This window comes from Heteronotia binoei, chromosome 17, assembly GCF_032191835.1.
Source record: "Heteronotia binoei isolate CCM8104 ecotype False Entrance Well chromosome 17, APGP_CSIRO_Hbin_v1, whole genome shotgun sequence".
NCBI lineage: Eukaryota > Metazoa > Chordata > Lepidosauria > Squamata > Gekkonidae > Heteronotia > Heteronotia binoei.
In genome coordinates, this window is record NC_083239.1 from 43,643,024 (window position 1) to 43,666,427 (window position 23,404).

At 49.3% G+C, this 23,404-nt stretch overlaps 1 protein-coding gene across 1 annotated transcript; it reads right to left on the reverse strand.

Moving 5' to 3' along the window:
* Positions 1-242: 242 nt before the first annotated feature.
* LOC132585860 (guanylate-binding protein 1-like) lies at positions 243-22,386 on the reverse strand. Its single transcript, XM_060257736.1, has 10 exons — positions 22,155-22,386; positions 19,586-19,713; positions 17,170-17,279; positions 14,073-14,275; positions 5,933-6,175; positions 5,223-5,503; positions 4,204-4,416; positions 1,651-1,753; positions 979-1,172; positions 243-455 (listed from the first exon to the last, which is right to left on the reverse strand). Exons 1-10 carry the CDS (start codon positions 22,342-22,344, stop codon positions 243-245), a joined length of 1,878 nt encoding a protein of 625 aa, XP_060113719.1. The 5' UTR covers positions 22,345-22,386.
* Positions 22,387-23,404: the final 1,018 nt, after the last annotated feature.

Genomic DNA, 23,404 nt, shown 5'->3' on the forward strand with positions numbered 1-23,404 from the left:
AACTGTGCTCCTGAGAGCTCCTGCTGAATCTGAGGCCTGTGCACAGCAGTGACTGTATAATATTGCCACTGCCCGTGCCGAAGCGATCCAGCAGTGGTCTGACTGCTATTACCCTCGCTTCCCGGTTGCCTGCCGCGAGGAATTGTTCATTTCAACATTGCGTTGCTCACATACAAAGAAGCACATCTGGCCAGGAGAGTACAAACAGGCTTCACAGAGGACCAGTCTCCCCTCCCACTTGCTTACAAGCGCTTGAAAAATTGGGAGACCACTGCAACAGCTTTGCCAGCTAACCCTGGAATCACCAGTGAAAGCACCACTGAAGCAGCATCCAGGAGACTGGATAGCCAAGATGGCTTCCTGAGGTCTTCGCTCTCTTTTCTCAGCTGATTGATCTGGTCATTTAGCTGATTGGCGTGTTTTTGGAATCCGGCTTCCAGCATTGTCTTTTGCTCCTGCAAAGAAGAACATCACGGCTATTAGCTCACAAGCAAAGGAAAGAGAGCCAGATTGATGTAGTGGTGCGGACTCTTTGATTCCCCACTCCTCCACTGGTTTGATTCTCCACTCCTCCACTGGTTTGATTCCCCACTCCTCCACTGGTTTGATTCCCCACTCCTCCACTGGAATGGCCTTGGGTCAGCCATAGCTTTCATAGAAGTTGTCCTTGAAAGGGCAGCTTCTGGGAGAGCTCTCTCAGCCCCACCTGCCTCCCAGGGTGCCGGTTGTGGGGGAGGAAGATAAAGGAGACTGTGAGCCGCTCTGAGACTATGAGATTCAGCGTGAAGCGTGGGATATAAATCCAATATCTTCTTCTTATTCAGGAGCAACTAGGGTTGCCAAGTCTGCCTTGGGAAATTCCTGTAGATTTGGGGTTGGCCACCAGCCAAGTGAGTTCAGCGGCGGTATGATGTCATAGAGGCAATCTTAGCCTTTTCTAAAGGGGGCAAACCCATATGGACTTCCTGAGACAGTTACCCGGAGTTTAGCCTCCACCATCTTGTCCTGCTCTTCTAGCTGCTTCTTCCTGTCCTCCTCCAGCTTCTGCATCAGGTGCTGAATGTTGGCTTCATGACTTCGCCTCTGATCCTCCATTTTCTGCTCCAGCATAGCCTGATGCTGCTTCTGGAGCTCACTCTCTCGCTCGGCTGCCTCGGCCCTCACCCTGGCCTCTGGACCAGAAAGGAAAGAAGAATGAATCTTCTTCAGATATTGCGTCTACTGCTGAATCCCTTTAACCTGCATCGAGACCAGACGTTCGACATGTCCTGCCCTGGATGCCCCCATTGGTTTGGATTTCCTTCATTCATTTGGAATTCATTCATTCATTCATTCATTCATTCATTCATTCATTCATTCATTCACTCACTCACTCACTCACTCACTCACTCACTCACTCACTCTCATCTTGACCAAAAGCCTTCTCTTCTTCAATACCTGAGTTCTTTAAAAGTGCCACAGATTTTGCCACTTACTGATGTGAAGGCCTGAAAAAATTTCCTCGAGGACATTTATTTCAAATGGTGAGGTCTCCCTCCCTTCCACTCATGAGGGAGAAGAGCTTGGCCCATTCCCACCCTGAAAGCAACACCTCCAATGCAGCAGCATCAAAATCCACCCTATCTGCATACAACATTGCTAGCCTCTCACCTTCAGCTTCCTTCTCTTTCTGTGTGAGGGCTTCATCGCTCTGAAGGATGGCTCTTCCCACAGCCTCCTTGTCCTTGAAGAACTGCTCCAGTTCGGCCTCCGCCTGGGCAATAGAGGTATTACTATTATCATATGGTAATGCGTGTAGAATAGCCAAGAGATCCTAAGATGGTCTGGCAGCCCGAAGTTCTAGCTCAGGGATGTCAAATGTGCGGCCCGCAGGTCAAATCCACCCCCCCCCAAGGTCTCCAATCAGGCCCGCCAGCAAATGGCCCTCCTCTGCTTCCTTCTCCCTCTCCTACTTCCTTTGGTCACTATTTTTCTGTTTCTATGTGCAGTGCAGCCAAGTCAAGCAGCCTCGTGCTCCTTTCCCCTTCCCCCCTCCCTTTTCCCCAAGGGAGAAGGGAGGGAGGAGGAGCCTCAGCCAATGGAGGGGCTTGGCTCTGTAGCTGTGCTGTGCAATTGATCAAGCCTGGCTCTCTTAATCAAACATCATTGCTACAGAGCCAAGCCCCTCAACTGGCTAAGGCTTTTCTTCTCTCCTCCATTGGAGAAGAGGGATGGGGGAAAGGTAAAGAGCAGAGGCTGCATTGGTCGGCTGCCTCAATCCCACTGGAGAAATGCAAAAAACACCTCTGAGACCTTTAACGCAGTTTTATTTGAGGTATGAGCTTTTTGCCTTGCTATTCATTCTCATCCTCTCTCCCATTCTCTCTCTCTCTCTCTGTAGCATCTTTTCTGTCATTTTAAATTTAGGATGTCCACCTCAAAAATATTACAAACAGGAGCTTCCTAAGGGAATCAAGAAGTTGTGCAAGACAAATGTCCATATAAGGACTGTTGTCTGCAGTTACGTTTAAGAAAGTAACTGATGGTAAATATTTAAAAAAATTTGGCCAGTGGGTAGGGTTGCCAAGTCCAATTCAAGAAATATCTGGGGACTTTGGGGGTGGAGCCAGGATCAAGGTTGTGACAAGCAAAGTTGAGCCCCAAAAGGAGTTCTGGCTATCACATTTAGAGGGACTGCACACCTTTTAAATGCCTTCTCCCCATTGGAAATAATGAAAGATAGGGGCACCTTCTTTGGGGGCTCATAGAATTGGACGCCCCTGGTCCAATCCTTTTGAAACTTGGTGGGCATTTTGGAGAGAGGCACTGGATGCTATGCTTAAAATTTGGTACCTCAAAAAAACAGCCTCCCCAGACTCCTAGATACCCGCAGATCAATTCTCCATTATATCCTATGGGAATCGGTTTTCATAGGGAATAATGGAGTGCCCAGCAGACATTTCCCTCCCCCCCTCCCGCTTTCTGATAACCCTGAAGCGGGGGAGGGCCTGTAAACGGGGGGATCCCCTGCCGCACCTGGGGATTGGCAACCCCACTAGTGGGTCAACACCCTTCCTTTTCTGGAAGCCAGAACTTCTCAAAAATTGCAACCACTGTACATTTTACTGCATTCACAGTGTTCCAATGCAATACTTGATACATTCCCTAGATGCAGTCGGTGAAACTGGTGGTTCACCACTATAATTGTGTTTCAAAATTTTAAAATTTGAGCTTGGAGAAAAGCTGAAATTTGAGCACAGCCTTTTTAAAAACAGTATTCAGTGTGTGTTTCTAATTCACCTATGTTTGAACTTCATTACATAGTCAACCACATCTTCATGTAGCGTTGCCAAGTCCTCTTCATCCCCCAGCGGGGGACATTTGCGTGTGTGCCACACAACGAAATGACGTCACCCGGAAGAGACGTCATCAAAATATCGGCGCCCATGCGGGGCTGCTCTAGGCATTTCAGGGAAAACTCTATAGTTTTAACGGACGCTCTAGCCATTTGAGAGGTTAAAATTCTATGGCGCCTATTGTACCATAGAGTTTTACCTCCCAAATGTCTAGAGCATCCAGGGAAAACCATAGAGTTTTCCTGAAAACGCCTAGAGTGGCCCCGCATGGGCACTGCCATTTTGATGACATCACTTCCGGGTGGTGTCATCACACCAGCGAAACAGGGGGAGGTTCCCCCCACCGACCCAATGTGGGTCGGTGGGTTGAGAACCTCCCGGGTGGGAGATTCCCTGCCCAGACCTGGGGGTTGGCAGCCCTATCTTCATGGGATTATGTGCATATATCCCTTACCACTCTGTTATATCTAAGTGATTTAATTCTGTAGATTTATTGATTTGCATTAGTTATAGTCCGCCTTTCTCACTTAGACTCAAGATTTGATAGGGCTTTTTTTGTAGCAGGAACTCCTTTGCATATCAGGCCACACCCTTCTGATGTAGCCAATCCCCCAAGAGCTTACAGGGCTCTTAGTACAGGGCGTACTGCAAGCTGCAGGAGGATTGGCTACATCAGGGGGTGTGGCCTAATATGCAAAGGAGTTCCGGTTACTAAAAAAGCCCTGATCAACCTTAATAAATGCCTTGGGTAGACAATAGTCAGACCATGCTCCAGCCTTTAAAATCCAAGGTGTAAGCCCTTTCATGTGTTGGGCCTACCAACGTTTAACAGACAACCAAAGTACTCAAAGAATATATAAATCCTCACCATGACTCCTTTTCCTGATTCCTGGGTGTATCTCACTTCTACCATCCTCAAGTCATTCAGATAATCCTGATAGCCACCAGGTCGGGAGTAGAAAACCTGGTTGATCCTGTCCTCCAGTTCCTTAGAAAGCCTCATCAACAGAGCCTTGCAGCGTTTTGAGGATTCCACTTCGTTCCGCCGGCAGTACGCCTCCTTCTTCTGAACTAGGGCTCGCTGACGGGGGTGGGGGAATAGTTTACAAATTACTACATGTGTTTTGAGGTCAGGTGAATAAATCACGTGTGATCGAGATGAATAGCCATGTTAGTCTGTGTATAGCAGGGGCGGCCAAACTACCTTAATTTAAGAGTCACACAGAATAAACATCAGATATTTGAGAGCCACAAGACATGAACGTCAGATGCTTGAGAGAGGAAGGAAGGAAGGAAGGAAGGAAGGAAGGAAGGAAGGAAGGAAGGAAGGAAGGAAGGAAGGAAGGAAGGAAGGAAGGAAGGAAGGAAGGAAGGAAGGAAGGAAGGAAGGAAGGAAGACCGATGGGGAGGGGGGGAGAGGTGGAAAGAAAGCAACTTTAACTTTGCATGCCGTCTCCAAGCAGCCGACTGACTTGGCTTGGAGAAGTGATTTAAAGAGACAAGCTGGCCAACAGGGCGGTGGGGGCTTCAAGATCCACACAACATTTGTGAGAGTCGCATATGACTCCCAGGCTGCAGTTTGGGCACCCCTGGTCTATAGCAGTAGAAAAGAGTAAGAGTCTAGTAATACTTTAAAGACTAAGAAAATTTGTGGTAGGGTATGACCTCGTGAGTCACTGCTCACTGTATCTGCAGAAGTGAGCCCTGACTCACGAAAGCTCATACCCTACCACAAATTTTGTTAGACTTTAAGGTGCTACTGGACTCTTACTCTTTCCTACCTCACATGTGTTGTGTTCATCCAGCACAGCAGAATCTGCAACAGGTCGGCTTTCTCAGAAACAGAGACAGAATCAGCTGAAGGTGAAAGCTCAAGAGACAACCTACCGTCAGCTCAGCCTGAAACTGCTGCTTGTCATCCTTGAAGGCACGGGCCATGAAGACCTTAAGGGCCTCGTCCTCACATTTCGCATGGATGTCCAAGAGCTCCTGGAGCGTCTCTGTCGGCAGCTTCAGCGTCTGGTCCATCAGCTCCACGTAGCGGCCAGTGGCTTCGAGCACAGCAGCCGAATTCTCAATCTGAGCCAGAGCCAGCACTGCGTTCTCCATGCAAGGCACGCCCCCGCTGCGGATCGTGTCCACATAGGTCTCCACCAAGTTTGCTAGCACTGCAATGAAAACAGCAATAAAGATGGTTGTGGCATCACTTAGATAGGGGTGCATTTAGCTACTTTAACGGATTGTTGATCACAGGGACCGTACGTTTAGCATGAAACCTCCCAAAGAAAAGAAAGTGGTATCGCCCTTGATACTTGGGGAACAAGCAATCAACCTCTGCTGCACTCTATATAGTGGCTCACTGATGAAGAACTGAGTTGTGGTGTGATCCAGGAAACTTGTAGGCCTTATTTGGAGAGGGGGTGAGGGAAGCAAAGCACAGGGAGAGAAGGAAAGACACTGAGAAAGATCTGCATGTATTCAGGACATAATAAAACTTGGTCCCATGCTGTAGGCTGAGGTCCAAGGAGGATCTTCTCCTATTGTCCTTGAACCAACATCACAGCTGGTCAGAGAACTACTGAGCTATGAGGACTTACAGCGCCCAGTGATAACATGCCCTCCTGGGATGGTCTTTGGCTTGGAGGTCTTATAGACATGGCGGCAGAACTGGCTTGCTTGCTCCACAAAGTCAGGTTCCAGCTCCCTCTCCTCCATCTCCTCCAGCCGGCGGAGGTTCTTTCGATTGGTGGGGCGGTCAAAGATGAAACATTTCCGGGTAGGGAAGAACAGTCGGATGCATTCGCGGGGCAGGTTGAAGAGCTGAACCTCATGGGAGTTACCTAGAAGGAGTAAGACGGAGATCAACACCTGGAAGTGGAGAATCTGGAAAGACACCTACCAGTGCAAAAAGAACAGAACTGTTCTTTAGCAAGGGGAAGGCATAAAATCTGTGATGCCATGTCCAATTGCATTAGGGGAAGAATGGCAGATTGTCCACATTTGTTATGTAGTCACAGTGTGCAAAACTAACACGTAACCCCATGGAAACGGAAATGAAATTGGGTAGCACTAATGCAAGAGAGTTAATACAGTGGAGTGGAAAGGTTTTCTGTTCTCAGGCCTGGCGCATGGGTTTCTGCACGCCACACCCCCAAGTAAATTTTTTGCCTGCATGCTTTGCGTGCATGCGGAGTGATGACCCAGAGGTGATGTCATAATGCAGGGTTCTCGGCACGTCCCCTCCACAGTGCTCGGCGAGTTTTGCAGGTACCGCAAAGTGGAAGCGCTGTTCTTCATGGCTTTAAGGGGCAGGGGAGCTTCTCCTGACCTCTTAAAGCCAAGAAAAACACTCTCAGCACGTCCCCTCTGCAGCGTTCGGGGGGCGCTGTAGAGTGGAAGTGCTGTTCATCTTGGCTTTAAGGGGTTGGGGGAGCTTCCCTCGACCCCTTAAAGCCAAGAAAGAACTCTTATGGCACTTCCTCTCCCCAGCGCTCGCTGAATTTGGAGGGCGCTGCGGACTGGAAGTGAGTTCGAGGTCCGGGGACAGTGCGAGTGGGGATTTCGCACCCTGGGCAGTTGCCTAGTTTGCCGACTCCCACACGTTGGCCATGCCTGTGCTGACCCTTGTTTACATTTCGAATGACAGTGAGCTTGAAAAACTGAAAATTGGAAGGTGAGGTAGAAACCGGTCGGGTGCTATACTATGGGCCCCAGTGTGGTGCCACGGTACATGCCAAAATCTCCTGATGCCCCCAAGTAATGTTAGAAAGTAGGTGTCATCAGGTGAGGCTTTTGTCCCGGAGGGCTTCTCAATGACCATGCAAGAGCTGGCTGGATATGCACATTAAAAAATATTCTTTTCTGCCCCCGTGGCACAAGGATCCTCATTAGGTGCCTGAAGGCAAACTTGTTTGTAAGCAAGAAAATAGTTTTAATTATGTTCATTTTAAAAAGCATCCCGTTGAACAGTTTCTTCCTGAAATGTTGAAAAAAATTGCCTGACCTAACTCCCTGATGTTTTGTGGTTGGTTCTGCCTCCTGTGGCAGCCATTTTGTGGCTGGCTTTACTCCCCCCCACTCCCATGGCAGCCATTTTGTGGCCATCACTGTCTGCCAGAATTCCAAAGATGCTCACAGGCTCAAAAACATTGGAGGCCTCTGTAGAAGAAGAAAAAGAAGATATTGGATTTATATCCTGCCCTCCACTCCGAAGAGTCTCAGAGCGGCTCACAATCTCCTTTACCTTCCTCCCCCACAACAGACACCCTGTGAGGTGGGTGGGGCTGGCAAGGGCTCTCACAGCAGCTGCCCTTTCAAGGACAACCTCTGCCAGAACTATGGCTAACCCAAGGCCATTCCAGCAGGTGCAAGTGGAGAATCAAACCCGGTTCTCTCAGATAAGAGTCCGCACACTTAACTACTACACCAAACTGGCTCTCCTATATATTCTACTATATATTCAGTAGCTCATACTTTTTGGGACAAAGCCTCAGAGGCTGCAGCTGAGAAAAAGGAACATTTCCCTCTGTAAAGATGAGTTGTGGTTACAATCTAGTAGTACTAGTAGCTGGTAAATGTCTGGGAACAAGAGAAAACAAGTCATTTGTGGTTAAACTAGCCGAGGTTTCTAAAAGGATCTCTTTGAATTAATGTCTTAAAATCTGGAGGACCGCTCACACAAAGTCATTCTAAAACAGAAACTGCTGCTCAATGTAACATGTAAAGACAGTGCACAGGAACCAATGTTTGTCTCAGACAAGATGTGGTCCAAACACATGTGCAAAAAAGACGTACGAACATATGAAGCTGCCTTATACTGAATCAGACTCTCGGTCCATCAAAGTCAGTATTGTCTACTCAGACTGGCAGCGGCTCTCCAGGGTCTCAAGCTGAGGTTTTTCATGCCTAGGCCCTTTTTAGATGGAGATGCTGGGGATTGAATCTGGGACCTTCTGCTTACCAAGCAGATGCTCTACCACTGAGCCACCATCCCTCCTCTAAAGGTGCAAGATGTTGTAGCTCAGCTTTTGACCTCTTTGTTGAAAGCAACAATAATATTCTGCCTTAAAGCAGGAGTCAAGTGGCACCTTTAAGACCAACCAAGTTTTATTTAGAACGTAAGCTTTCGTGTGCTTGCGTTCTAAATAAAACTTGTTTCGTCTTAAAGGTGCAACTTGACTCCTGCTTTGTTAACTGCTTCAGACCAACACGGCTGCCCACCTGAATCTATTCAGCCTTAAAAGCAGATCAGCCCGCCAGCGGAAGCTCAGAGCAATGCAGGGAAGAGAAAAAGCCAGAGCGGAAGACAGCATCCCAACAGACAAGCTTGTGTTTGACATACTCTCAAACTACAGCGGGGGTAAAGCAAAGCACCACCATACATTCTAAGCTTCCTCCTTGCCATTTCTGAGGAGACTGGTATCAAGGTCAGACGCACATAAACTGACGAGATGGGCATGGATGAAAGCCAGATGCATGTCGGATTTGATGCGGTTGTCCAAACATCAGCATCTGGCAATGGTCGTTGGCTCATTCGTGTCCCGAACTGCCACGACTGAGACGCGGACTTTTTTGATAGTACATTAAATCCGGAATAAGAATGCTTCCGGCGACTCCCGCGGGTACTTTCTATGTTTGAACGCTCCATTGTAGCCGACTTGTCGCAAGCGCACATCCGCTTCCCTGCGAGAGCCCACTCCAAATGATATCATTGCGCCAGCAATTGTTGACTCAGCCTTCCAACCTTCTGAGGTCGGTAAAATATGTACCCAGCTTGCTGGGGGGGGGGGAAGTGTAATGACCGGGGAAGGCAATGACAAACTACCCCTTAAAAGGTCTGCCATGAAAACTTTGTGAAAGCAGCATCACCCCAGAGTCGAAAACGACTGGTGCTTGCACAGGGGACCTTTCCTAAATGGGGCGGGAGGCAGATCTTTGCTGTCTCCCTGCCAGGGGAGGAAGATGACCCACCTTTGCCGTCTTCCCGCCAGGCGGAGAGACAGCAAAGAGAGTTGCCGTGCTCCCCCCCCCCCATTTAAACACCACGGCGGGGTGTTTAAATGGGGGGGAGGAAGATCCCCCACCTTTGCTGTCTCCCTGCCAGGCGAAGAGACAGCAAAGAGAGTTGCCGTGCTCCCCCCCCCCAAAATTAAACACCACGGCGGGGTGTTTAAATGGGAGGGGAGGAAGATGACCCACCTTTGCTGTCTCCCCGCCAGGCGGAGGGACAGCAAAGAACTCCAGGGCTCCCCCTTCCTTTCCGGGTGTTTAAATGGGGGGGGATCGCCCACCTTTTCTGGCACCTTTAAAAAAAAAAAGCCAAGCACGATATCCCACGGTACTGCGCTTGCGCGAGTGTGGAATGCCATCTCAAAAAATGAGGTCCAGTTGAGACCTCTGATCAACCAACGACGGGACCAACACTGCTTAGAACTGAAGGATGGAGGGATGTCTGATCAGGAAATTCGTTGTAAAAAAGCTGCGGGGTATAATAGCGACGGGTTAGGGATGGATTTAATGGTGAGTGTGACCGCGGCCCAGATATGTTCTTTCCTTTGAAGTGACCAGCTGGCCATTCTATAGTGTAGTGTATCAGTAAACAACTTGCGCCCGCGCAGAGGCTACTGGGCTGTCCCAGAAGCCTCCAGCGCAGGGCGCGGAATCACCCGCCAATCAACAGCTGCGGCGGGTAGTCAACAGGTCAGGATTGGCCTGACCGACCTAGTAGGCTGTACCGGGAATTGTATATAAGCGGGGCCCGGCCCGCGTGCTCTCTCTCTTGCAACGTGCTCCTAATAAACTATGTTGCCCTACTCTCGTCTCCGCTTCGAGTACGTTACACTGGCGACGAAGGTGGGATCTTAGCCTCAGCGGCTACCACGGAGATCTAGGGCAACCACGAGGCCTGACCGCCACCGCCATGGCCACACAGAACGGAACCACCGGCTACATCGAGACATTCGACCCCGCTAATCCCGAGGCCTGGGAGTCCTACGCGGAGCGGGTCGAGTTCTACCTCAGGGCCAACAAGGTCACCGACGCAGGCTCAAAGAGGGACGTTCTCCTGAGCGTCTGCGGGCCAGCCACGTTCGAGATCGCCAAGGGTCTCTCGGCTCCCGCCCGCCTCACGGAGAAGTCCTACGAGGAGATCATCAGACTCCTCACCGGCCATTTCTCGCCACAGCCTTCACGGGTGGCCTGTCGGTTCCTGTTCCACAGAAGGGACCAGGCCGTGGGGGAATCGGCCACCGACTACCTGGCGGCTCTCCGCAAGATCGCCGGGAACTGCAACTTCCCCCAGCTGAAAGACACCCTGGCCGACCGATTCACGTGGGGCCTCCGCGACGAGAGGCTCCAGCAGAAGCTCTTTGCCAAGGAAGAGCTCACCCTCCAGAGCGCCTTCAGCGAGGCGGTGGCGTTCGAGAGGACCTCCAGGACCTTCCCCAAGGCCCGGACAGAAGCCGCTCACCACGAGGAGCTGGACCACGACTGCCCAGAGGAGGAAGAAGCCCACCAGCTGCGCCGCCCAGCCGGGCCACCCAGCAGAGCCGCCCAACGCCCCCGAGCGGCCGAACGACCCCCAGCGACTGTTGCCCTACTCTCGTCTCCGCTTCGAGTACGTTACATATAGTTTCAGCCGGGATCCATAATTCCCCTGGTTGAGGTAATGATTGTTGAACTGAGCATGCCTGGACACAGCTGGAGGGTGTTACATCAACTCTAAGTGTGTGTAGGTATTATCTACTTCAACAGGATGCTTTGGTTTGTCTTAACCCGGGAGCTGCCCTATGACCCCTCCTCTTTCTCCCACTTTATCCTCTCATACTCTTTACATGGCCTTCCATAAAGACATATGTCTCTGCAGGTCTCTCCTGTAGATACAACCAGTGTTCCCTCTAAGCTGAGTTAGCATGAGCTAGCTTACAGATTTTTAGCCTTCAGCTCACACATTTTTGCCTTAGCTCAGGAAGGAGGACCCCAGAGCAGACTAATTTATGCAGTCACTCACAACTTTTAATACCAGAAGCTCACAAAGTAGAATTTTTGCTCACAAGACTCTGCAGCTTAGAGGGAACATTGGATACAACATCCTCACACTCCCACACACATTTTGCTGGACAAGCTGGCCATTAGTGATAGGCAGAGCTATTTTTCTGGGGGGAAAAGTGCTGGAACTCTCAAGAGGGAAACGAAGGAGAAACAGACAGGTGTCTCTCATGAACTCTTTAACATTTTATGAGAATTCTTTTTCAACAAAGAGGTTTCAGAACTCTGTTCCACCACATTCCCCCAGGAAAATAACCCATGGCGATAGGAAAAGTTCTCTTTAGATTAGGCTTCTTTCTTTTCCTTTGACTGTAACCTCAATGCCAACTGGATCTATTTTATAAATTTACCTCTTTTGCAATCTACTTCTTGGGAGATTTATTTACTGCACTCAGAGTCATGCTTCTATGACTGGGCAAAACTCTGCTATATTAACTAACTATCCCAATATAGATGCATGTTTTCGATTATTTGCTCCTGCTAGTGTAGGGTGTGAATCAGTTTGGTTCATGTGAATGTGTGGTCTGTTTTGTTCTCCTTCAAATTCCACAGCTGCCTCACAGTTGGCTTTTGTAGGTTTTACTGTTTTCATTGGATTTTCTTACAGTTATTGTGCATGAACTTTCAGTTGTCATTAGTGTTCCCTCTAAGCTGAGCTAGTGTGAGCTAGCTCACAGATTTTTAGCCTCCAGCTCAAACAGTTTTGTCTTAGTCAGGAAGGAGGACCCCAGAATGCACTAATTTATGCAACAGCTCACAAAGTAGAATTTTTGCTCACAAGACTCTGCGGCTTAGAGGGAATATTGTCATCAGCTGAGATTCTGCTGTCCGACAGAAGAATAGTTTAAATCCATTAATGGCACACAGTCTATGTTGCTGACATTGTCACTGACAGAAGCATCTGGACAGAGGTGGCTCGGCAGTGCTAATGTTGTTAGGCCTGTTGGTGGCATTCGACACAGTCGACCATCAGCTGCTGACCTGTCGCCTCGCCAACGCTGGGATTCAGGGGTTGGCCTTGAACTGGCTTTCCTTCTTCCTCCAGAGTCGGGAACAGAGGGTGACGCTAGGAGACGAACTATCCCGACGACACCCACTTATATGTGGTGTGCCACAGGGAGCAGTTCTTTCTCCGATGTTATTCAACATCTACATGAGCCCCCTCGCCCAGGTTGCCCAGAGGTATGGGCTGGGTTGTCACCAGTATGCAGATGACACCCAGCTCTATCTGCTGATGGGCGGCCAGTCCGACTCCACCCCAGAAGATCTGTCCACAGCATTGCAAGCTGTGGCAGGGTGGCTCAGGCTGAGTAGACTGAAATTAAATCCGACGAAGACGGAGGTCCTGTATTTGAGTTGCTGCTGTCCAGGACCCGAGGTCCATTTACCGACCTTCGACTGAGTCCAGTTCACGCTGACACCCAAGGTTAAAAGTTTAGGGGTGCTCTTGGATCCCTCTTTAACAATGGAGGCCCAAGTCGCTGCCACTGCCAAGTCAGCCTTTTACCATCTGCGGATGGCAAAGCAGTTGGTCCCCTTTCTCGAACGCGACGACTTGGCAACAGTGATCCATGCGATGGCCACCTCGAGACTTGATTACTGCAATGCTCTCTGCATGGGGCTGCCCTTGTCCCAAATCCAGCGACTTCAGCTAGTGCAGAACACTGCAGCCAGGCTGTTAATGGGAGTTCCTTTACGGGAACACATCCAGCCTGTGCTGAAAACGCTGCACAGGCTACCGATAGGGTACCGGATTCGCTTCAAGATGCTGGTCATTACCTTTAAAGCCCTATATGGCCAGGGTCCTGCATACCTTAGGGACCGCCTTTCCCTGCACATGCCCCAGCGAGCACTTCGGTCCGGGTCTCAAAACCTGTTGACATTTCCCAGCATCAGAGAAGCGAAGCTCAAAACAACGAGAGCCAGGGCCTTTTCTGTTGCTGCCCCTAGCTGGTGGAATGAGTTGCCGGAGGAGGTTAGGGCCCGGCGAGAGCTCTTACAGTTCCACAGGGCCTGCAAAATGGCACTCTTCCGCCAGGCATTTATATGAATGGTAACATCTGCAGCAATGAGACTGGCCCATAAGAACACCACCAATGGCCTACTTCACTACACTATGGCGATCCTGAGACCTCTGAGTATTGCTAATCAGTGCCTGAAATTATGATTGTAGCACACGTAAATGTTTTAAATTGTTTTTATGTTTTTATTGTTGCTTATTGTATGGTCACACTAATGTGTTTGTGTCGACCCTTGGTTTGTGAGCCGCCCTGAGCCTGCCTTTGGTGGGGAGGGCAGGATATAAATTAAATAAATAAATAAAAATAAATAACCCTTGGTTATAAGGGAACAGGTCTCCCTCTTTAACAGAAATCCTTCTGTCCCCTGTATCCACTTCCTAGTGCAGCAGCAGGGGGCATAACCAGAAGTGACATTGTGCCTCCGCAATACTCTAACAATCCCCTAAGACTCTATGGTTTTATCACAGAGTTGGGGAGGGGGGAGTGCTACAGCATCCTGGTGACACATGACATCACTCCCTGCAATGTGACAGAAAGTGATCTCTTGGCATTACATACTGCACCCCGCCCCCCCAAGCCTACTAGGTTAACCAATTGGGATGCCAGATTTGGCCCAGGTTGCAGTTCACAGACGCTGCACTGAACATCACCACACTTCTGGAGTCAATACCTTTCTTTAACTTCAAGGCATTCTCCAGATATTCATCTTGAGTGCAGGGCTGTCCATTCAGTTCCAGCTGCAAAGTGAAATCCCTCACGGCCCAGATGAACACTGGGAAGAAGCGGACATACTCGGCGGAATCTTCCAGTGCCTCTAAATTCTTCTCAGGTGAAGATTTGGATTTGATGCGCTCAGTCAGTTCTGTCACGTAACTGTTGGCCTGGCTTAGGAAGATATCAGAAAACCCAGCTTTCATTACCGGGGAAACCCATCTCTTTGAAATGTGTCTTCTCTTCTATCTAATGACTAGCAAGAAATGGGCCTTCAGTCCTACTTCACAGCCGCACAAAACTGCCTGTCCAGACATGGAAGATGAAAACACCATAGATAGCTGTGTATCTTGGGTGGGCAGCCTGTCGCAGAGAGGGCTGAGAGAAGCTGCCCCTGATAAAATTCCCTCTTCTACAGTTATTCACAGTACCAAAGTCTGGCCTTCCACTGAGTCATTGTGTTCTAATGATTGGTTAACCAACTTTGGGCAAGGTGGCTGGCTGTCCTGCAACCTATCCAGAAAGAAACTTAAATATTGGTATATTGAAATACATGTAAATTTATGCAAATATGCACTCCATCACCTAATACAGCCAGCCGGTACATTTGCCATTTATCTATCATCCTACTAAAAATAGGTAGTACAACATAGTGCATTAGAAAAGCTTCTAAGAGTGTCTAGGAACTTCCCCTGAGAGACTTCACATACTGTACAAATTAAAGCAAAATAAAACCCTGACTGCTTTCCCTCTAGTGTTGCTCCATCCCGAAGCTTCTGTTCTCCACCCCCGTTCATGTGATCAGTTTCCCATCCGTTGCTGTGCTAGGGGGTTCTGCCACTCAAGGCAGACTCCTTCGCAGCGACCCCCAGCTCCATTTGGAAATGAAACGGGGGCACGGGGCCCGATGATGTCAAAAGTGACGTCACCAAACAGGCCCAGGGCGGGGAAAGCCGAGGCTTGTGTATCGCACTCCTGCAAGGAGCGTGGTTAGGGTTGCCAAGTCCAATTCAAGAAATATCTGGGGACTTTGGAGGTGGAGCCAGGAGACTTTGGGGGTGGAGCCAGGCGCAAGGGTGTGACAAGCATAATTGAACTCCAAAGGGAGTTCTGGCCATCACTTTTAAAGGGGCTGCACATTTTTTAAAAATGCCTTCCTTCCATGGGAAACAATGAAGGATAAGGGCACCTTCTTTGGGGGCTCATAGAATTGGACCTCCTGGTCCAATCTTTTTGAACTTGGGGAGTATTTTGGGGAGAGGCACTGGATGCTACACTGAACATTTGGTGCCTCTACCTCAAAAATAGCACCCCCCCCCAGAGCCCCAGATACCTGCAGATCAATTCTCCATTATTTCCTATGGGAATTAGACTCCATACAGAATAACAGAGTTCCCAGCAGACATTTCCCTCCCCTCCCCCAACTTTCTGATGACCCTGAAGCGGGGGGAGGGCTTCCAAACCGGGGGATCCCCTGCCCTCACCTGGGGATTGGCAACCCTAAGCGTGGTACTCAAGCCCCGGCCCCACTTAGACTCCCTGCCTTCCAGGAAGCCTGATGGGGGGCGGGAAGAGCTTGCTTGCAAGGAGCACGGTACACAAGTTCCGAGCCCGGCTCATCAAGGGAGAGAGGTGGGGTGGCTGCCCACCCTGCCTACTCCCATGTGCCGACTCTGTCTGCAGTGCATTTTGAGCCACAGCAGCCTCCAGTTCTCCATGCCTTTTTTAGATGCTATCTTTTCAGGATTTTCATTAAGACGGCCCCGTGGCTCAGAGTGGTAAAGCAGCAGTACTGCAGTACTGTGATCTGAACTCTCTGCTCACGACCTGAGTTCTATCCCAGCGAAAGCTGGTTCAGGTAGCCGGCCCGAGGTTGACTCAGCCTTCCATCCTTCCGAGATCTGTAAAATGAGTACCCAGCTTGCTGGGGGAAAGCGTAGATGACTGGGGAACCACCCCGTAAAAAGTCTGCCGTGAAAACATTGTGAAAGCAACCTCACCCCAGAGTCGGAAATGACTGGTGCTTGCACAGGGGACCTTTCCTTTCCTTTCAGGATTACGTTGCTGCGCAGAGTATTGGAGGTTGCCGCGGATCAGAATGCGTCCACAGAGCAACTAGTGGGGAATCTATTGCTTGCTCCGAGAAAACCAGAAGCCTGGGGTTGGAGCAACGCTAGTGAGAAATCGGTGCCTAATTTCTTAAGTAAAAACAGTGGCCTGTTCCATAATTCATGGAGCTTAGGTTAAAACATTGCATGGTTATGCGCAGATCGCTAAGTAGTAAAAAAAAAAAAATGGTGACTGTAAACTGGATGTCTGAGGCTCCTTTCGCTCTGGGACAGCCTTCAGACATCCGGAAGTTGGTTAATATCGCAACAGAACTATTCAGATGGAGAAAACTACAAGGTGAAACCGGAGAACTCAAAAAACACCGCAAAGGATCAGGTAACGAAATAATCCGGTTCCAAGAAGGATTGGGGGGGGGGGGGAGCGCTACCATAATACCAGGAGGCAGATGTTGCTGTCTGATCAGCCACTTTACATCTGGAAGGAAACAGCAGCGACATCTGATTATACTGTGCGTCTGAACAGGGCCATTGTGTGACTCTCAAAGCCCCTACCACTCCATCGACTGGCCTGGAGAAGGCATTTGTCTCTTTAAATCCCTTCTCCAAGCCAAGCCAGCTGGTGGTTTAGAGGATTCATTTAAAGTTAAAGTTGCTTTCTTTATACCTCCCCCCATCTTCCTTCCTTCCTTCCTTCCTTCCTTCCTTCCTTCCTTCCTTCCTTCCTTCCTTCCTTCCTTCCTTCCTTCCTTCCTTCCTTCCTTCCTTCCTTCCTTCCTTCCTTCCTTCCTTCCTTCCTTCCTTCCTTCCTTCCTTCTCTCAAATATCTGACATTTATTCTATGTGGCTCTTACATTAAGCAAGTTTGGCCACTCCTGCCCTAAGCCATCAAACAGCAGGGCCTCTGCTGGCCTACCTCAAAAACAAGCGGCCCCCAGGAAGCAAAATTAACATGAGATCTGCTTGCAACTATGGAATTCCGAAGGATACTGGAGCTGGTCCATGGCGTGCTGGTCGATGGTGCTCATGCTGTTGTAGACCAGGGTGCTGCTGAGGAGGACAGCCAGGGCAAAGATCCAGGAGTCGTTCTGAGTGTCACCCTGAGAAGGGAGGAACAGAGAATGCCGGAGGTCAGATTCAGTTCCTACCACCCAATGTCCCAGACATTTGTAAAGGGCAGCTTCAAGGGGAGACCAGGCCAGAGAGAAAAGAGCTGAATCTGCGCATTGTTGTGCATCAGCCCTCAGATTAGGCTTCCCAATCCCCAGGTCCCAGAGGGGGATCCCCCGGTTTTACAGGCTTCCCCCCTCCCCCAGCCAGCTGGCCGGCGGGGGAAGCCCCGCCCCCAGAGCCATCATGCACCTCCATGAACGATTCCCATAGGGAATGATGGGGAATTGAACCACGGGTATCGGGGGCTCTGGGGGGGCTGTTTTTTGAGATAGAGGCACCAAATTTTCCGTATAGCATCTAGTGCCTCTCCCCAAAATACCTACCGAGTTTCAAAAAGATTGGACCAGGGGGTCCAATTCTATGAGCCCCAAAAGAAGGTGCCCCTATCCTTCATTATTTCCTATGGAAGGAAGGCATTTAAAAGGTGTGTGGTCCCTTTAAATGTGATGGCCAGAACTCCCTTTGGAGTTCAATTATGCTTGTCACACCCTTGCCCTTGGCTCCGCCCCCAATGTCTCCTGGCTCCACCCCCAAAGTCCCCAGATATTTCTTAAATTGGACTTGGCAACCCTACCTCAGATTCAGCAGGAGCTCACAGGAGAACAGCCCCTGAGCCTTCTTGACAGTTTCTCCTCTTCCTCCCCACCCACCTTGTCCATTGAATAGTAGGTGCAGCTGCATAACAATCCCTGGATTGGAGAGCAGGCAGCCAGCCAGCCACCAGGGGCTTTGCCACACCCCCAGCAGCCCTCATTAACCCCTGGAGAAGCCCACACCACCCTTTCTCCACTTATGTGATTTTGGGCAGTGGCTTGCTGGCCTTTTGACTGTGGAAGTGGTGGCCAGGGAGAGCCCCAAGTAAGCAAGGTCTGCTTGGGCTGGGTGGATCTCTAGCCATACACCCAAGCAGGCCTCGCTCGCCCAGGGCTCTCTTTTCTTGCATCAGGTTGCTTTTGGTTGGGGGGGCCATATGCTAATGAGCTATGCTAATGAGCTCCACCACCTGTTTTTCTACAAAATGACCCCTGGGGGAGACCATTACTGATTATGCAGCCATAAAGAAAACAGCCTGCAGTGATGGATTCTAGTTTTAAAGCCTCCCCAAGCTCACCTTGACTCATCTGAACAGAAATATCCTAAAACAGGGGTGTCAAACTCATTTGTTATGAGGGCGGAATCAGACGTAAATGAGACCTTCTTCGGCCGAGCCATGTTGGGCCAGGCCATGTGTGTACCTATTTATGATTAGGCAGCAGAGATATAAACTTTATAAAGGACTTAGACAAACACAAAGATTTTTTTTTAACTTTAAAACATCCTTAAAACATTAGCACTCAGTCTTAAAGGTGCTTGCTTTGTATTTCTCCCATGGGATCCAGGGAACTGGGCAAAGGAAGCTCTGGCTCTTTCCTTCCTTCCCCAGGGGACCAGGTGAGGGAGGAGCCTTAGCCAGTAGAAGGAAGAGTGGCTTGGCTCAGTAGCTGGACTGTGCAATTGAGAGAGCCTGGCAAAGCAAGCTCTCCCTCCCCACTTCCTTCCCAAGGGAGGAGCCTCAGCCAATGGAGAAAAGAGAGGTTTTGCTCTGTAGCTTCTGTGTAATTGAACAAGCCTGGCAAATCAAGCTGTGATGCAGAAGGAAGCAAGAGAGAGGGAGAAGGAAGCAGATAACAGCTCAAGGGCCTGATAGGAGCCTTCTGGAGGCCTGATTTGGCCACATGTTTGACAGCCCTGCCCTAGAAGGTTATGCAAGTTATTGCCGAAAACCACTAACAGCAACATTCATATTTAGTGCCTTCCTGTTCTTTGCACAGCCTCTGTCTTACCCTATAGCAATGCGGGTTTTTAAATCTCTTGTGTTTTGAAGGACACTGATGAGCAAGGGTTATTTTGTAGAAAAAGAGGTGCCAGAGCACATTCCTCCGCACCTCACTAACTTCCCTTTTTAACTTCCTTCTGACACAGTTCTCTGCAGTCCCTTCTCCACTTTGAAGCGAGCTCTGATTTGCGAAAGCTTATGCTGGAGTATTCTTTAAGGTGCCCACTGGCTTTCCATTTAAACATCTGGGGGTACAGATCATAGGCTGCAAAACCTGTTCCGTAGAGAAAGACATCCATGATTCAAGGGCAGTCAGCTTGAATCTTACGACCACCAGCTTCTTTGAGAATTTTGAGCCTTTGACAGCAGAAGTTCAACAGGCGCAGCATCCCACCTCCTCAAATACATCCCAATCACCTTTTCCACGTCACCGAGTCCCTCTGTATCCAGAAGCACAAGGGTCTGGTCTGGTCTGTCAGGGTAGGGAACACACCACATCCAGATTCCCTTGGTGTTGGCTTGCACCGTGGAGCCCAGAGGGAAACCTGTGCATGAAAATATTAACATTTCATGGGTAAGAAAGCAGACCTAAATGATATGGCCAGAGCAGAATCTCCTCTTTTAAGGCTCCAATGCCTTTAGAAGCATGGGAGAAACAGAAACTCCAAAGGTGTATTTTCTCTTGCAAGGGGACATAGTTTTATCTTTCTCGTGGATTTGCTTAAGGCATGGGTGGGGAACTTCCATTCCGAGGGCCGTATATGGCCCTCGAGGTCATTTGGTGTGGCCCTTGGGGCTTGCTGGACCGAACTGAGCCATGTGGCTGGCCAGCGAGGATCATGGGGCCCAGCCACGCTGTGCAGCAACCTCCCCAGGGCTAGGCAGGGATCACAGGGCCCAAATGTACTGTGCAGCAGCCTCCCTGGTAAAGTTACGGTCACAGTTCAGTTTGCACTTGATTATCCCAGATGGTGTGGCCTAATACGCTAATGAGTGTGTGACCTAATATGCTAATATTAGAGGATGTGGTCTAATATACTACTGAGCTTCTGCTGCGCTTTTTCTACAAAAAAGCTCTGGACCTATGCATTTGCCTAGGGCGGCGAGCCGGGTGTGTGTGTGTGTGTGTGTGTGTGTGTGTGTGTGAGATTAGGCTCTCCCCACATGACTTCAAATAGAAAAGCAATTATTTGCATTAATTTTGCTGGCCTGAATCATTCTCCCTCAACGGAGCACTGTTTTTTAAGTTGATAATTTTTATGGGCCGAGAATGATGTTATAAATATCCATATAGCCCTTGGCAGAAAAAAGATTCCCCACCCCTGACTTAAAGCATGGGAAAAATTGTCTTACATTCTTGTTTTAAAAGGGTTTTTTTAAAAAAGCACATAGTGCTTAGAGTTAGTGCCCCTACCAATAGTGGATTAAAGTCTGCAGTCCTGGAATTGTATAACATGTAAGACACACCTTGGAAACCTGGGTTCAAATCCATCCCCCAAGAGGAACCCTTTTGTTAGTAGATTCAGGTGGGTAGCAGTGTTTGTCTGAAGCAGAAGAATGAAGTTTGAGTCCTGTGACATCTCAAAGACCAACGAAATTTTATTCAAGGTATAAAGTTTTCATGTGCATACACTCTTTTTCAGATTTAATGAAACCGAATTTCCTCAACCATTACATATAGGAAGAAATTACTTGTAATTTCCATTTTTGTTACTTACTAATTCATCACTAGCAGTCGCTCCGCTCCTGGGCTTCTGCTTTCCTCGGAACATGTGACCAATTCCCCACTAGTTGCTGCGCGGCTGCATTTTGACTCACGACTCCCTCCAATTCCCTTGCAGCTTCTGGATCTCCAAAAAACAAGACCCAGTTGCCACGGGGAAAACTGGAGAGAGCTGCAAGTCAAAATGCAGCCGTGCAGTGACTAATGGGGAATCAGCCGCTTGCTCCAAGGAAAACACAAACCCAGGGGTGGAGCAACTACTAGTGAAGACTCGGTATCTGCCTCTGTCTGGACTCTAATCAGGCCCGGCACATGGGGCTCTGCCACCTGAGACAGAACCCCAACCCACGCCCACCCCACCCCATCCCCGGGAAAAAGTTATTGCACGCGGCATGACGTCATCAAGCCAGGCACTCAGTGCTTCTCCTCCCCAGTGCTCTCCAAGATTGGAGGGCGCTGAGGACGGGAAGCACCATTCTTTCTGGGCGCTGAGGAGCTGGGGGAGCTCCTCCAACTCCTCAGCGCCCAGAAAGAACACACAGCACTTCCCCTCCCTGGTGCTTTCCGAGTTTGGAGGGCACCGAGGATGGGAAGCATTGTTCTTTCTGGGCGCTGTGGGGCTGGGGGAGCTCGTCCGACCCCTCAGAGCCCAGTCGGAAGCTCAGGGACAGCGCGAGTGGGGAGTGGGCCCCCGCCCCCAGCCCTGTTGGGAGCTGGTGCCCTACGCAATCACCTAGTTCGCCGACTCCCACACACCAGCCCTGGCTCTAATTGGCCATTCCTGCCTATATGTAATGCTTGAGGGAATTCTGTTTCGCTGCATCTGAAGAAGTGTGCTTGCACACAAAAGCTTATTATTTGAATAAAACTTTGTTGGTCTTAAAGGTGCCACTGGATTCAAACTTTGTTCTTTTGCTGGTCTTACAACTTGTTACGGGTGCGCCTGCTTGGTAGTTTCTAAGAGGAATGAGTCCTGAATGTACACTCAGACTGTGATCTCACACACTAAATCATGCTCTTTCAATCCACTTTCAATGCACTTTCCAACTGGATTTTACTGTGTGAACTGGCAAAATCTAGTTGGAAAGTGCACTGAAAGGGGATTGAAAGTGCATTATTTAGTATGTGTGATCACAGCCTCAGATTTCATGGGCCACAGACGGGCTTATTCTGCCGATGGGGGGGATTTTACCATTGAACTCTCTCCCTTCCTCCCTAGATTTAGCCCTGGTTCAAATAAATAAATGTCCCTCTTTCTCTCACCTGAGTTCTTGCCAGCTAGCTTGTTCATGAGGTAGGACTTGCCCGTTCGGTAGAGCCCCACAATGGCCACCACCACCACGGGCTGATGGATTCCAGAGAGCACCTGAAGGGCTTCCTGATGGACAACCAACTTCCTGTCCCTGTTCTCAATCAGGCACAAAGGAGCCGGCATCTGGATTTTGGAGGCCATGGCTCACAGCTTGGATGATCTGTCACTGGGGCAGGAGAGAAGAGAAACAGCAGCAATCAGCAAGTGGGTACATTTCACATGCAGGGCGTCTAATGAGAACACTGGAGATTCTACAGTTTTGCAAATGCAGACCATTTTTACAAAAGAGCTTATCATGATCTTCAAAAAAAAACCCCATCAATGATTAAGAATATGAGAGAAGGATCAACTTGAGGAGGATCAACGGGGCCGAAAGTTCCCCACAAGTTCACCCCCAACAGGTCCCAATTTGCATGCCTGGCTGTTTAAGGGCCAAAAGCATCATAAGAACATAAGAGCAGCCATGTTGGATCAGGCCAATGGCCCATCCAGTCCAACACTCTGTGTCACATAAGAACATAAGAGAAGCCATGTTGGATCAGGCCAGTGGCCCATCCAGTCCAACACTCTGCGTCACATAAGAACATAAGAGAAGCCATGTTGGATCAGACCAATGGCCCATCCAGTCCAACACTCCGTGTCACACAGTGGCCACAAAACCAGGCACCATCAGGAGGTCCACCAGTGGGGCCAGGACTACTAGACGCCTTTGCACTGTGCACGCCCCCACCAAAGCAACAAGAATACAGAGCATCACTGCCCGAGACAGAGAGTTCCATCTATTCCCTGTGGACCTCTGCTCCATATTCTTATCCAATCCCCTCTTGAAGCTGTCTATGCTTGTAGCCCCTGCCTCCTCCTGTGGCAGTGAATTCCACGTGTTAATCACCCTTTGGGTGAAGGACTTCCTTTTATCAGTTCTAATCCAACTGCTCAGCAATTTCATAGAATGTCCACGAGTTCTGGTATTGGGTGTTTTTACACTGACAGTTTGTGACTCTCTATCACCACATTGGAAACTAACCTTTTACATTACCTAATGTTCTCACAACTGTTTTGCATCATTACTGCCCAAAGCATCTACAGTTGTTTCAGTGAGATGAGTTCCGGTGCTGCTGCTTCAACGTTTTTCTCAAAACTATTTTTGATCCGATCAATTCTCTTCAGGCATTTCAACCTTGTATTGCAGAAGTTTTCATGC